General features: G+C 33.8%; 1 protein-coding gene across 1 annotated transcript in view; it reads left to right on the forward strand.

Annotated features, from left to right (window-relative positions):
- Nucleotides 1-6,633: 6,633 nt before the first annotated feature.
- The window catches only part of insr (insulin receptor), a 110,998-nt gene continuing 103,568 nt past the window's right edge, over nucleotides 6,634-14,063 (forward strand). Inside the window, exon 1 of the mRNA XM_062960204.1 lies at nucleotides 6,634-6,885. Within this exon, the coding sequence (XP_062816274.1) occupies nucleotides 6,786-6,885 (100 nt within the window). The 5' untranslated portion in view covers nucleotides 6,634-6,785. The remainder of the gene's footprint in view (nucleotides 6,886-14,063) is intronic.

A 14,063-nucleotide genomic window follows, 5' to 3' on the forward strand; every position in this document is an offset into this window, starting at 1 on the left:
AAGTGTTCGACTTGTGGTTTTGCGAAACGGAATCCAGCATATCTATCTTGTTTGCTGTGTCATAATAATAATAATAATAATAATAATAATAATAATAATAATAATAATAAATCACACAGTCCTAGACACTTGGGAAGTGTTCGACTTGTGGTTTTGCGAAACGAAATCCAGCATATCTATCTTGTTTGCTGTGTCATATTAATAATAATAATAATAATAATAATAATAAATCACACAGTCCTAGACACTTGTTCGACTTGTGGTTTTGCGAAACGGAATCCAGCATATCTATCTTGTTTGCTGTGCCATACAATGTCGTTGTGTTGATAATAATAATAATAATAACAACTTTATTTTTATACCCCGCCCCATCTCCCCGAAGGGACTCGGGGCGGCTTACATGGGGCCTGGCCTGATAAAACAAACAAATAACAGTAACAAAGCAATAAAACAATTATCCCAGTAAAAAACATCAACATCAATAAAAACAATCATTAAAATCAACAAGCAGGATACAGTGTTCCAGTCCCCTACGTAGAACATAGCCAGGCATTGAAGCTGCAAGGCTATTCAGTGCCATTCAACCAGACCAACGAAGGATTAACTTTGGTAGAAGCCGGCTTTGAAGCAGTGATACTACTCTGTACTATTGAAGCTGACCAACCAAAGATTCTGCTAGGTAGCAAGCAGCCAGGCTTTGAAGCAGTGAGGCTATTCATTGCAATTCTAGCAGCCCAGAAAACCATTTTCCTAGAACGCAAGTACACAGCCTTCCAAACAGCAAGCCTATTCCATTTCATTCCAGCTCACAAATAAGGATTCCCATAAGAAGAAAACAGCCAGGCTTTGAGGCTGCAAGGCTATTCACTGCTATTCCACCTGGACAACAAAGGATTCCCATAAGCCACAGCAACACGTGGCCGGGCACAGCTAGTCTATCTATATATCTATACACACATATACACACACACACAAAACGATGTCCCCTATAATTAACCAATTAGCCCATACTGTTTGGGAGTAATTACGGCTCAAATAAACACCCAATTAACTGAACCTCCTTCCGTAATTCCCTCTAATTAAGAAACACGCTGTGAATTGCCTGGTCGGGAAGGAGACTGAGGCCAATGAAAAACCATCTCACGGGAATAGTAATTAATTAAAATTCAAATCAATGGTCAAAAACAACCCGAGAGCCGTTTCATTCCGCCTCCCTCCCCGTTGCTATTAATAAGTAATGTGTCAACCTTATTCTTTGCCACCTCTGTTAATGATTAATTAATAATTAATGATTACAACAATATTTTGTTTTATTTTTCCGGGAAGCTTGGGATGGCATTAACAAATACTCTCAAGGGCTGAACATTGTTGTGTTTTTAGCTAGACCTGATGAAACAACGTATACTGTTGTTATTATTATTGTTGTTGTTGTTGTTGTTGTTGACACAAAGACATAGTATAACACAGCAAACAAGATATATATGCTGGATTTCGGATCACAAAATCACAACGTCCCACTTCCCAAGCATTTAGGGCTATTATTATTATTTAATATTACTACATTAGTATTATTATTAGTACACTATTATTAGTAGTACACTATTCTTATTCTTATTTCTTCTATACTGCTTTTCCTCCCAGTTTTTTACTTTATTAATACTTTAATAATACATTAATACTTTATTATTATTATTATTAGATCTGTAATGCCTGTTGAGTGGAATACGTTATTATTATTATTAGATCTGTAATGCCTGTTGAGTAGAATACTTTATTATTATTATTATTATTATTATTATTATTATTATTATTATTATCAGCTCTGTAATGCCTGTTGAGTGGAATACTTTATTATTATTATTATTATTATTATTATTATTATTATTATTATTATTAGCTCTGTAATGCCTGTTGAGTGGAATACTTTATTATTATTATTATTATTATTATTATTATTAGATCTGTAATGCCTGTTGAGTGGAATACTTTATTATTATTATTATTATTATTATTATTATTATTATTATTATTATTATTATTAGCTCTGTAATGCCTGTTGAGTGGAATACTTTATTATTATTATTATTATTATTATTATTATTATTATTATTATTAGCTCTGTAATGCCTGTTGAGTGGAATACTTTATTATTATTATTATTATTATTATTAGATCTGTAATGCCTGTTGAGTGGAATACTTTATTATTATTATTATTCTTATTTCTTCTATACTGCTTTTCCTCCCAGTTTTTTGGCTAGATCGGATGAAATAACATACAGTAGAGTCTCACTTATCCAACATAAACGGACCGGCAGAACGTTGGATAAGCGAATATGTTGGATAATAAGGAGGGATTAAGGAAAAGCCTATTAAACAACAAATTAGGTTGATGTTTACAGTAATGCTATGTAGTAATGACTGTATTTACGAATTTAGCACCAAAATATCACGATATATTGAAAACATTGACTACAAAAATGCGTTGGATAATCCAGAAGCTTGGATAAGCGAATGTTGGATAAGTGAGACGCTACTGTAATATAATTATATAACATAAAAATATTATAACAATATTGTAATTATATTATAATGAGAATTAATATTATGTTATAATACTGTATTACAATATTGTTATAATATTATGTTATGTAATTATACTACTGCTACTAATATATTAATTTGATATTATACTGAGAATATTATGTTATAATACTGTATTACAATATTAATTCCCATTATAATATCAAATTAATATAATATATTAGTAGCAGTAGTAATATAATTCTATAACATAAGAATACTATAACAATATTAATTCTCATAATATAACGTTCTTATAATATCAAATTAATATAATATATTATTATTAGTAGTAGTAGTTTTAGTAGTACAGTAGAGTCTCACTTATCCAACATGAACGGGCCGGCAGAATGTTGGATAAGCGAATATGTTGGATAATAAGGAGGGATTAAGGAAAAGCCTATTAAACATCAAATTAGGTTATGATTTTACAAATTAAGCACCAAAACATCATGTTTTACAACAAATTGGACAGAAAAAGTCGTTCAATACGCAGTAATGTTATGTAGTAATTACTATATTTACGAATTTAGCACCAAAATATCACGATGTATTGAAAACATTGACTACAAAAATGCGTTGGATGATCCAGAACGTTGGATAAGCGAGTGTTGGATAAGTGAGACTCTACTGTAATATAATTATAACAATATTGTAATACAGTATTATAACATAATATTAATTCTCATTATAATATCAAATTAATATATTAGTAGCAGTAGTAATATAATTCTATAACATAATATAAGAATACTATAACAATATTGTAATACAGTATTATAACAATATTAATTCTCATTATAATATAACGTTCTTATAATATCAAATTAATATAATATATTTGTAGCAGTAGTAATATAATTATATACATAATATAAGAATATTATAACAATATTGTAATACAGTATTATAACATAATATTAATTCTCATTATAATATCAAATTAATATATTATATTAGTAGCAGTGGTAATATAATTCTATAACATAAGAATACTAAAACAATATTAATTTTCATAATATAACGTTCTTATAATATCAAATTAATATATTAGTAGCACTAGTAATATAATTATATAACAAGAATATTATAACGTTATTGTAATACAGTATTATAACATAATATTAATTCTCATTATAATGTCAAATTAATATAATATATTAGTAGCAGTAGTAATATAATTCTATAACATAAGAATATTATAACAATATTGTAATACAGTAATACAACATAATATTAATTCTCATTATAATGTCAAATTAATATAATATATTAGGAGCAGTAGTAATATAATTATATAATTATAATGCAGTATTATAACATAATATTAATTCTCATTATAATGTAGTGTTCTTATAATATCAAATTAATATAATATATTAGGAGCAGGAGTAATATAATTATATAATTATAATACAGTATTATAACATAATATTAATTCTCATTATAATGTAGTGTTCTTATAATATCAAATTAATATAATATATTAGGAGCAGCAGTAATATAATTATATAACATAAGAATATTATAACAATATTGTAATACAGTATTATAACAGAATATTAATTCTCAGTATAATATAATGTTCTTATAATATCAAATTAATATAATATATTATTATCAGCAGTAGTAGTTTTAGTAGTACAGTATATAACATAAGAATATTATAACAATATTGTAATACAGTATTATAATATATTAATTCTCATTATAATATCAAATTAATATAATATTAGTAGCAGTAGTAATATAATTATATAACAAGAATATTATAACAATATTGTAATACAGTATTATAATATTAATTCTCATTATAATATCAAATTAATATAATATATTAGTAGCAGTAGTAATATAATTCTATAACATAAGAATATTATAACAACATTGTAATACAGTATTACAACATAATATTAATTCTCATTATAATATCAAATTAATAAAATATATTAGGAGCAGTAGTAATATAATTCTATAATTTTAATTATAATACAGTATTATAACATAATATTAATTCTCATTATAATATCAAATTAATATATTAGTAGCAGTAGTAATATAATTCTATAACATAAGAATACTATAACAATATTAATTTTCATAATGTAACGTTCTTATAATATCAAATTAATATAATATATTATTAGTAGTAGTAGTTTTAGTCGTAATACTAATTCTCTGAAGGAGAAACCTGGAGAATCACTCGAGGCGGGCTCCATCCCTGGCTGAGGGGCGCTAGGCCTGGCTGAGGGGCGCCTCTCCTATAATGAGAATATTAATTCTCATTATAATATAACGTTCTTATAATATCAAATTAATATAATATACTAGCTGTGCCCGGCCACGCGTTGCTGTGTCTGAGTCTGGTGGTGTTGGTCAGTCTACATTAGGTTGTATTGATGCTGTGACCTCCACCTTCTTTATACTCACATTAGTAGTAGTATTTGAAGTCTGTTCCCTTCTTCAATTTTTGTGTTGATTGATAATTGCTTGAGATCCCTGTTGTCTTTGGTTGTTGTTAGTTGTAATGTCTGATTCTGCTGAGTGCGGTTTATATTTTTATTGTGGTACAATAGTCTTTTTTTTGTTTTGCCTGTGTATGCGTTTATTATTATTGTTGTTGTTGTGGTCATGAAGGTTGGATAAGTTAGAGGCTACTGTATTGTTTTTTGGAGGCCCACTGTAGCACTGACTGGCCTCTCAGCCTCAGTGCCTGGCTGTTTCTTGCCTGTGATGGTGTTGATTCTTGTTGTTGTTGTTGTCATTGTTATTATTGTAATTGTTTTTTTGGAGGCCAAGTGTGAATGTAGGGATTGGGGAGGTGGATGAGTTGTGTTGTCAAATTTTGTATTTGTTATAGTCACAATGCGTTGTTGTGAGTTTTGTGGGTCCTGTGTGGTTTTGTGGTGTGGTTGTGTTGTTACAACTGAGAGGCAAGGCTTTTGTGTTGTGTTGCCAAGTTTTGTATTTCTGGGCCGTTTAGTTGTGTGCCAAGTTTTATATTTCTGGGGTGTTCAGTTGTGTTGTTATAGTCACGATGCACTGTTGTGAGTTTTGTGGGCCCGGATTGTAGTTTTGTGGTGTGGTTGTGTTGTTACAATCGGGAGGGAATGCTTTTGTGTTGTGTTGGCAAGTTTCGTATTTCTGGGGCGTTTAGTTGTGTTGTTATAGTCATGATGCGTTGTTGTGAGTTTTGTGGGTCCAGTGTGGTTTTGTGGTGTGGTTGTGTTGTTACAACTGGGAGGCAAGGCTTTTGCATTGTTTTGCCAAGTTTTGTGTTTCTGGGGCGTTTAGTTGTGTTGTTATAGTCATGATGCATTATTGTGAGTTTTGTGGGTCTGGATTGTGGTTTTGTGGTGTGGTTGTGTTGTTGTAACCTGGAGGCAAGCCTTTTGCATTGTGTTGCCAAATTTCGTATTTCTGGGATGTTTAGTTTTGTTGTTATAGTCACTGCGCCCGCAACTTTATCCTTTTATATATATAGATTATTATTAGTAGTAGTTTTAGTCGTAATACTAATTCTCTGAAGGAATAACCTGGAGAATCACTCGAGGCGGGCTCCATCCTTGACTGAGGGGCGCTAGGCCTGGCTGAGGGGCGCCTCTCCTATAATGAGAATATTCTCATTACAATATAACGTTCTTATAATATCAAATTAATATAATATATTAGTATTATTAGTAGTAGTAGTAGTAGTTTTAGTAGTAATACTAATTCTCTGAAGGAAAAACCTGGAGAATCACTCGAGGCGGGCTCCATCCCCGACTGAGGGGCGCTAGGCCTGGCTGAGGGGCGCCTCCCCTCGGTCTATCCGGAGACTCCATTTCCCAGAATCCCTTCGCCTTGAGCCAGGCGGGGGGCGCTTCTGGGAGTCCGAGGCCCAAGCCCCTGTGGTTTGGGACTCAATTTCCCAGCGTTCCTTCCCGTTGGTGCAGGCGGGAGGGCTTCTGGGAGTTGTAGTTCCCGAGCCTGTGAGGCGAGAAAGGGACCCCGTCCGCGCTCCGGGCGCCATTTTTCCTTCTGAGGAGAAGGAGGCGTGGAGCGCGGAGGGAGGGAGGGAGGGAGGGGCGGCCGGCCTGCCTGCCTGGCTTTCCCCGCCCAGGACGGCGGCGGAGGCGGCGGCGCTTGTTGATCGAGACCCCGGAGGAGGGAGAAGAAGGGCGACGGCGGAGGAGGCGAGCGAGGCCTGAGCGAGAAGCAGGCATGGCGGGCCGCCTGGGACTAGGCCTCGGCCTCGGCCTCCTCCTCGGGCTGCTCCTCGCGGCCTGCACGCCCGGGACGCGCGCCCAGAGCCCCGACCGGAGTGAGTCTGCGCGGCCGTCGTAGGCAGTGGGCGTCCCGGCCTGGGTTGGGACTGCATCGGGAAGGAGGGTTATTGTGCCTATTATTATTATTATAATGCCTGTTGAGTGGAATACGTTATTATTATTATTATTATTATTATTATTATTATTATTATTATTAGATCTGTAATGCCTGTTGAGTGGAATACTTTATTATTATTATTATTAGATCTGTAATGCCTGTTGAGTGGAATACATTATTATTATTATTATTAGATCTGTAATGCCTGTTGAGTGGAATACATTATTATTATTATTATTAGATCTGTAATGCCTGTTGAGTGGAATACATTATTATTATTATTATTATTATTATTAGATCTGTAATGCCTGTTGAGTGGAATACTTTATTATTATTATTATTATTATTAGATCTGTAATGCCTGTTGAGTGGAATACTTTATTATTATTATTATTATTAGATCTGTAATGCCTGTTGAGTGGAATACTTTATTATTATTATTATTATTATTATTAGCTCTGTAATGCCTGTTGAGTGGAATACTTTATTATTATTATTATTATTATTATTAGATCTGTAATGCTGTTGAGAAGAGGAGGGGGAATACATTGATATTATTATTATTATTATTATTATTATGCTTATTAGATCTGTAATACCTATTGAGGAGAGGGAATACATTATTATTATTACTATTATTATATCTGTAATGCTTATTGAGAGGAGGAGGAGAGGAAATACGTTGCTATTGTGATTATTGTGCCTATTATTATTAGCTCTGTAATGCCTGTTGAGTGGAATACATTGTTGTTATTATTATTAGATCTGTAATGCCTGTTGAGTGGAATGCATTGTTGTTGTTATTATTATTATTATTATTATTATTATTATTATTATTAGATCTGTAATGCTATTGAGAAGAGGAGAGGGAATACATTGATATTATTATTATTATTATTATGCTTATTATTAGATCTGTCATACCTATTGATCTGTCATACCTATTATTTTACTTATTATGATTGGATTTGTAATGCCTGTTGAGTGGAATACTTTATTATTATTATTAGATCTGTAATGCTATTGAGAAGAGGAGAGGGAATACATTGCTACTACTATTATTATGCATATTATTAGATCTGTAATACCGATTGAGGAGAGGGAATACATTATTATTATTATTATTATGCTTATTATGATTGGATTTGTAATGCCTGTTGAGTGGAATACTTTATTATTATTATTATTATTATTATTAGATCTGTAATGCTATTGAGAAGAGGAGGGGGAATACATTGATATTATTATTATTATTATTATTATTATTATTATGCTTATTAGATCTGTAATACCTATTGAGGAGAGGGAATACATTATTATTATTATTATTATACTTATTATGATTGGATTTGTAATGCCTGTTGAGTGAAATACATTGTTATTATTATTATTGTTAGATCTGTAATGCCTATTGAGAAGAGGAGAGGGAATACATTGCTACTACTATTATTACTATTATGCTTATTATTAGATCCGTAATACCTATTGAGGAGAGGGAATACATTATTATTATTATAGTTATTACTATTATTATTTCTGTAATGCTTATTGAGAGGAGGAGGAGAGGGAATACATTGCTATTGTGATTATTGTGCCTAGTATTATTAGATCTGTAATGCCTGTTGAATGGAATACGTTATTATTATTATTAGATCTGTAATGCCTGTTGAGTGGAATACGTTATTATTATTATTATTATTATTATTATTATTATTATTATTAGATCTGTAATGCATATTGAGTGGAATACTTTATTATTATTATGCTTATTATTAGATCTGTAATACCTATTGAGGAGAGGGAATACATTAGAAGGTGAATAGAAGAGGGAAATATTATTATTATTATTATTATCATCATCATTATCTCTAGATAATCCACTGCCGATTTCGTATCATTTTGTTGTTGGCAATCGTAATGTAAATAGCATTAGAATAGGAGTGCAAGGGAGTATCCATTTCTTAGGAGGAATAGAAGAGATAATAATTAATAATAATAATTACTATTGATGAATTATTCCTAGATATGCCAGTGCTGCTTTTCCGTGGTCTTGTGGTTGGCAGTAGTACCATAATGTCATGTAATCTAATATACATTACGTAAGTGCAAGGAGAGAAGTGCAAGGGAGAGCCCATTTCTTAAGGAGGAGGAAGAGAAGACAGGATACTGATAGGAATGACAATAATAGTAAAATGACAACAACTTGTAATGCTATACTTGTTTCTCTATGGTTACCGTTGGCGGTCGTACTGTAACATAATATATGACATATTGTGATAAGAAAAGCAAGGGGATGCTCAGTTCTTAGGAGTGGGCGTAGCAATAACAACAACAGTAATAACAACACATACTAATAATAATACCCAACAAAGAGCAAAGCTAGGCCTCTCTTCTGTGCTTTTGCAGTTGAAAATAGTCGTAATATTCATTATAGTAGGCGTAATAAGGGATCTTACATGGTTTGACAGCTGGAATCTTTCTATCTATATATATATAAAAGAGTGATGGAATCCCGGCGACCGACAAAACAACAAAACTAAAGGCCCCCCAACTTTGAAAATTGACAGCACAACCCCTCGTCCACGCCTCTAGGTTGATACAAGAAAAAGAAAAGAAAAATAAAGTCCTAATTAGAGAGGGAGGAATAATTGTTTTTATCCAATTGCTGCCAGTTAGAAGGCTAAGCTCTGCCCACTTGGTCTCCTACCAACCTGCTCAGCCCAGGGGACAGGCAGAGTTAGGCCTCACTCAGGCCTCTTCCACATTGCCTATAAAATACATAGACCCCCTCTACCCTCACCACTTTCACAGTACACAAACAACCAAATGCATACTAAACATAAAGACAACCATACAATAGACATTCAATACCACCACTACTTCAACAATTTCTCACCAACACCACCAGACAATGCCATAGCAACGCGTGGCCGGGCACAGCTAGTATTAATAATAATAGTCTCTCTTTTCCGAAATGCTGGAGATCAGAAATATTTTGGAATATTTCATAATATTTATCTCTATTTGCAATTGTGTACAAACAGAGGCATATTGGAAATGGGACTGTGGTGGTGAGCATCACTAGAAAATGACCATCATTAGTAGTTCAGTTGGTAAAGCAACCGTATTAAATAATAATAATAATAATAATAATAATAATAATCACATGGGCTAGAGAATCACTTCCTTCAGCATCAATAGTTCAGTTAGTAAAAAGAATCATATTCACATAATAATAATCATCATCATCATTTAGGCTAGAGAATCACTACCTTCAGCATCAGTAGTTCAGTTACTAAAGTAACCATATTAATATAATAATAATGATAATAATAATCACTTGGGCTAGAGAATCACTTCCTTCAGCATCAGTAGTTCAATTAGTAAAAGAATCATATTCACATAATAATAATAATCATCATCATTTAGGCTACAGAATCACTACCTTCAGCATCAGTAGTTCAGTTAGTAAAGTAACCGTATTAATATAATAATAATGATAATGATAATAATAATCACTTGCACTAGGGAATCATCCTTCAGCATCAGTAGTTAAGTTAGTAAAGTAACCATATTAATATAATAATAATGATAATGATAATAATAATCACTTGGGCTAGGGAATCATCCTTCAGCATCAGTAGTTCAATTAGTAAAGGAGCCATATTCATATCATCATCATCATCATCATCATCATCATCATCATCATCATTTGGTCTAGAGAATCCCCTCCTTCAGCATCAGTAGTTCAGTTAGTAAAGGAACCATATTCATATTCTTATTCTTCTTATTATTATTATCACTGGGTCTAGAGAATCATGTCCTTCAGCATCAGTAGTTCAGTTAGTAAAGGAACCATATTCATATAACAATAATACTAATTATTATTATCATTATTATCACTTGGTCTAGAGAATTACTTCTTTCAGCATCAGTCTTTCAATTAGTAAAGTAACCGTATTCATATTATTATTATTATTATTATTATTATTATTATTATTATTATCTCTTGGTTTAGAGAATCACTTCCTTCAGCATCAGTAGTTCAGTTAGTAAAGGAACCATATTCATATAACAATAATACTAATTATTATTATCATTATTATCACTTGGTCTAGAGAATTACTTCTTTCAGCATCAGTCTTTCAATTAGTAAAGTAACCGTATTAGTATTATTATTATTATTATTATTATTATTATTATCTCTTGGTTTAGAGAATCACTTCCTTCAGCATCAGTAGTTCAGTTAGTAAAGGAACCATATTCATATAACAATAATACTAATTATTATTATCATTATTATCACTTGGTCTAGAGCAGGGGTCCTCAAACTTTTTAAACCGAGGGCCGGTCCACAATCCTTCAGACTGTTGAGGGGCCGGATTATAATTTGAAAAAAAAAATACAAACAAATTCCGATGCACACTGCATATGTCTTATTTGTAGTGCAAAAACAACAACAACAACAACAACAACAACAACAACAACAACAATGAAAGGACAATACAATATTTAAAAATAAAAACAATTTTAACCAACATACATTTATCAGGATTTCAATGGGAAGTGTGCTCCTGCTTCTGGCCAATGAGATAGTCAAGTTAATTAGGATTGTTGTTGTTGTTGTTATTGTTGTGTGCCTTCAAGTCATTTCAGACTTTGGGCGAGCCTAAGTCTAAAATGTATTTATTTATTATTTATTTATTTGCTGCATTTATTTACTACATTTGTATCACACCCTTCTCACCCCAAAAGGGACTCAGAGTGGCTTACAAATTATATGTACATACAATATATTATATTTTTAGCATAGCACAATATTAGCATTATATATTATTATATTGAACTATACTGTAAGATTATTAGTAATATTATATGTAATATAGAATATATAATTATTATTATTATATGGTATCATTATTAGTGTTATATTGTATTACATTATAATATTATTATCAATATTATATGTATATACAATATATCATATTATAAAACTGAGGGCGGGGGCCAGGTAAATGACCTTGGAGGGCCGCATCCGGCCCCCGGGCCTTAGTTTGGGGACCCCTGGTCTAGAGAATTACTTCTTTCAGCATCAGTCTTTCAATTAGTAAAGTAACCGTATTAGTATTATTATTATTATTATTATTATTATCTCTTGGTTTAGAGAATCACTTCCTTCAGCATCAGTAGTTCAGTTAGTAAAGGAACCATATTCATATAACAATAATACTAATTATTATTATTATTATTATCACTTGGTCTAGAGCAGGGGTCCCCAAACTTTTTAAACCGAGGGCCAGTTCACTGTCCCTCAGACCGTTGGAGGGCCGGACTATAGTTTTTTTTAAAAAAAACATAAATTCCTATGCACACTGCACATATCTTGTGACACTGCTTTTGGCTAATAAGATGCTCAATGTCTGGTTCCATATTTGTTCCCTCAGGGAGGAAGCAGCCAGGCCTTGAAGCTGCAAGGCTTTTCAATATTAATCAAGGTGATTAATTGCAACATTCTCACTGGCCTCTAACAGAGAAGAGTTATTTCTCCCACCCTGGACCTTTCACAGATATATAAACCTCCCTTGCCTAGTTTCCAACAGTCCTCACAGCCTTTGAGGATGCCTGGCATAGATGTGGGCGAACGTCAGGAGAGAATGCTTCTGGAACATGTCCATGCAGCCTGGAAAATTCACAGCAACCCAGTGATTCTGGCCATGAAAGCCTTCCACAACTCAGAAGAGAAATGTTTGCGTTGTACACAAGGGATTCCTAGCCTAAGGAACCCTATGAAATATATAGGGCTGCCATAAGTCCATGCATGCAGATCTTTTTCCTCAATGCTGCAGATTAGAACTGCTCAAAAAGGTGCACAGCTGGTTGGGGGATTCTGGGAATGGCAGTCCAAAAAGTCCCTTCCCCAATCAATCCCCAAAGGTCTGCCAAGGAATCCCAGGCACCAGAGGCTTTCACTTGCCTAGTTTCCAACAGACCTCACAGCCTCTGAGGATGCCTGGCACAGATGTGGGTGAAATGTCAGGAGAGAATGCTTCTGGAGCACAGCCATACAGCCCGGAAAACTCACAGCAACCCAGTGATTCCAGGCATGAAAGCCTTCAAAAGCAATGTCTTTATTACAGAAGCAGCGCGGAGGGAGGGACTTTAGGACCCAGCTCGCCCTTTTCCTCTCCTTCCTTCCTCTTCTACCAAAGCATGGACGGGGGAGAGAATTTAGGAGCCCGATCACCGGTCTCTTGTTTTTCCTCTCCTGCCTTCTCTTCCAAATTGGCAAAAGAGACAGTGCGTCGTCTTCTTCCTCATCCAAAGCCATGGTGAAAGCACTGCTTTGGAAGAAAAGAAGGAAGGAGAGGAAAGTATGCCGCCCAGCCTGCAGCCATGCTACCGCCGCCACCACTTTGGAAGAGAGGGAAGGAGAGGAAGAGGAGAAGGGCGACACGCAGGCTCCTAACGTCCTTGCCATGCCTGCTACTTCGGAAAAGAGGAAGGAAGGAAAGGAAAAAGAGAAGTACACGTGGGGGCTCCTGAAGTCCCTCCCCCGCCTGCCTGCCCGCTCGCTGCCAACAGCCTTCAGAAGCAGCAGCAGCAGCCTTCCTCCTCTTGGCTGCCCGTCCCCCATCCAGAACGAGTAACCCCCGGGGGGCCGGATAAATGGCTTCAGCGGGCCGCATGTGGCCCGCGGGCCTTAGTTTGGGGACCCCTGGTCTAGAGAATTACTTCTTTCAGCATCAGTCTTTCAATTAGTAAAGTAACCATATTCGTATTATTATTATTATTATTATCTCTTGGTTTAGAGAATCACTTCCTTCAGCATCAGTAGTTCAGTTAGTAAAGGAACCATATTCATATAACAATAATACTAATTATTATTATCATTATTATCACTTGGTCTAGAGAATTACTTCTTTCAGCATCAGTCTTTCAATTAGTAAAGTAACCATATTCGTATTATTATTATTATTATTATCTCTTGGTTTAGAGAATCACTTCCTTCAGCATCAGTAGTTCAGTTAGTAAAGGAACCATATTCATATAACAATAATACTAATTATTATTATAATTATTATCACTTGGTCTAGAGAATTACTTCTTTCAGCATCA

Source organism: Anolis carolinensis, unplaced genomic scaffold, assembly GCF_035594765.1.
Source record: "Anolis carolinensis isolate JA03-04 unplaced genomic scaffold, rAnoCar3.1.pri scaffold_7, whole genome shotgun sequence".
In the NCBI taxonomy this organism is placed as follows: domain Eukaryota; kingdom Metazoa; phylum Chordata; class Lepidosauria; order Squamata; family Dactyloidae; genus Anolis; species Anolis carolinensis.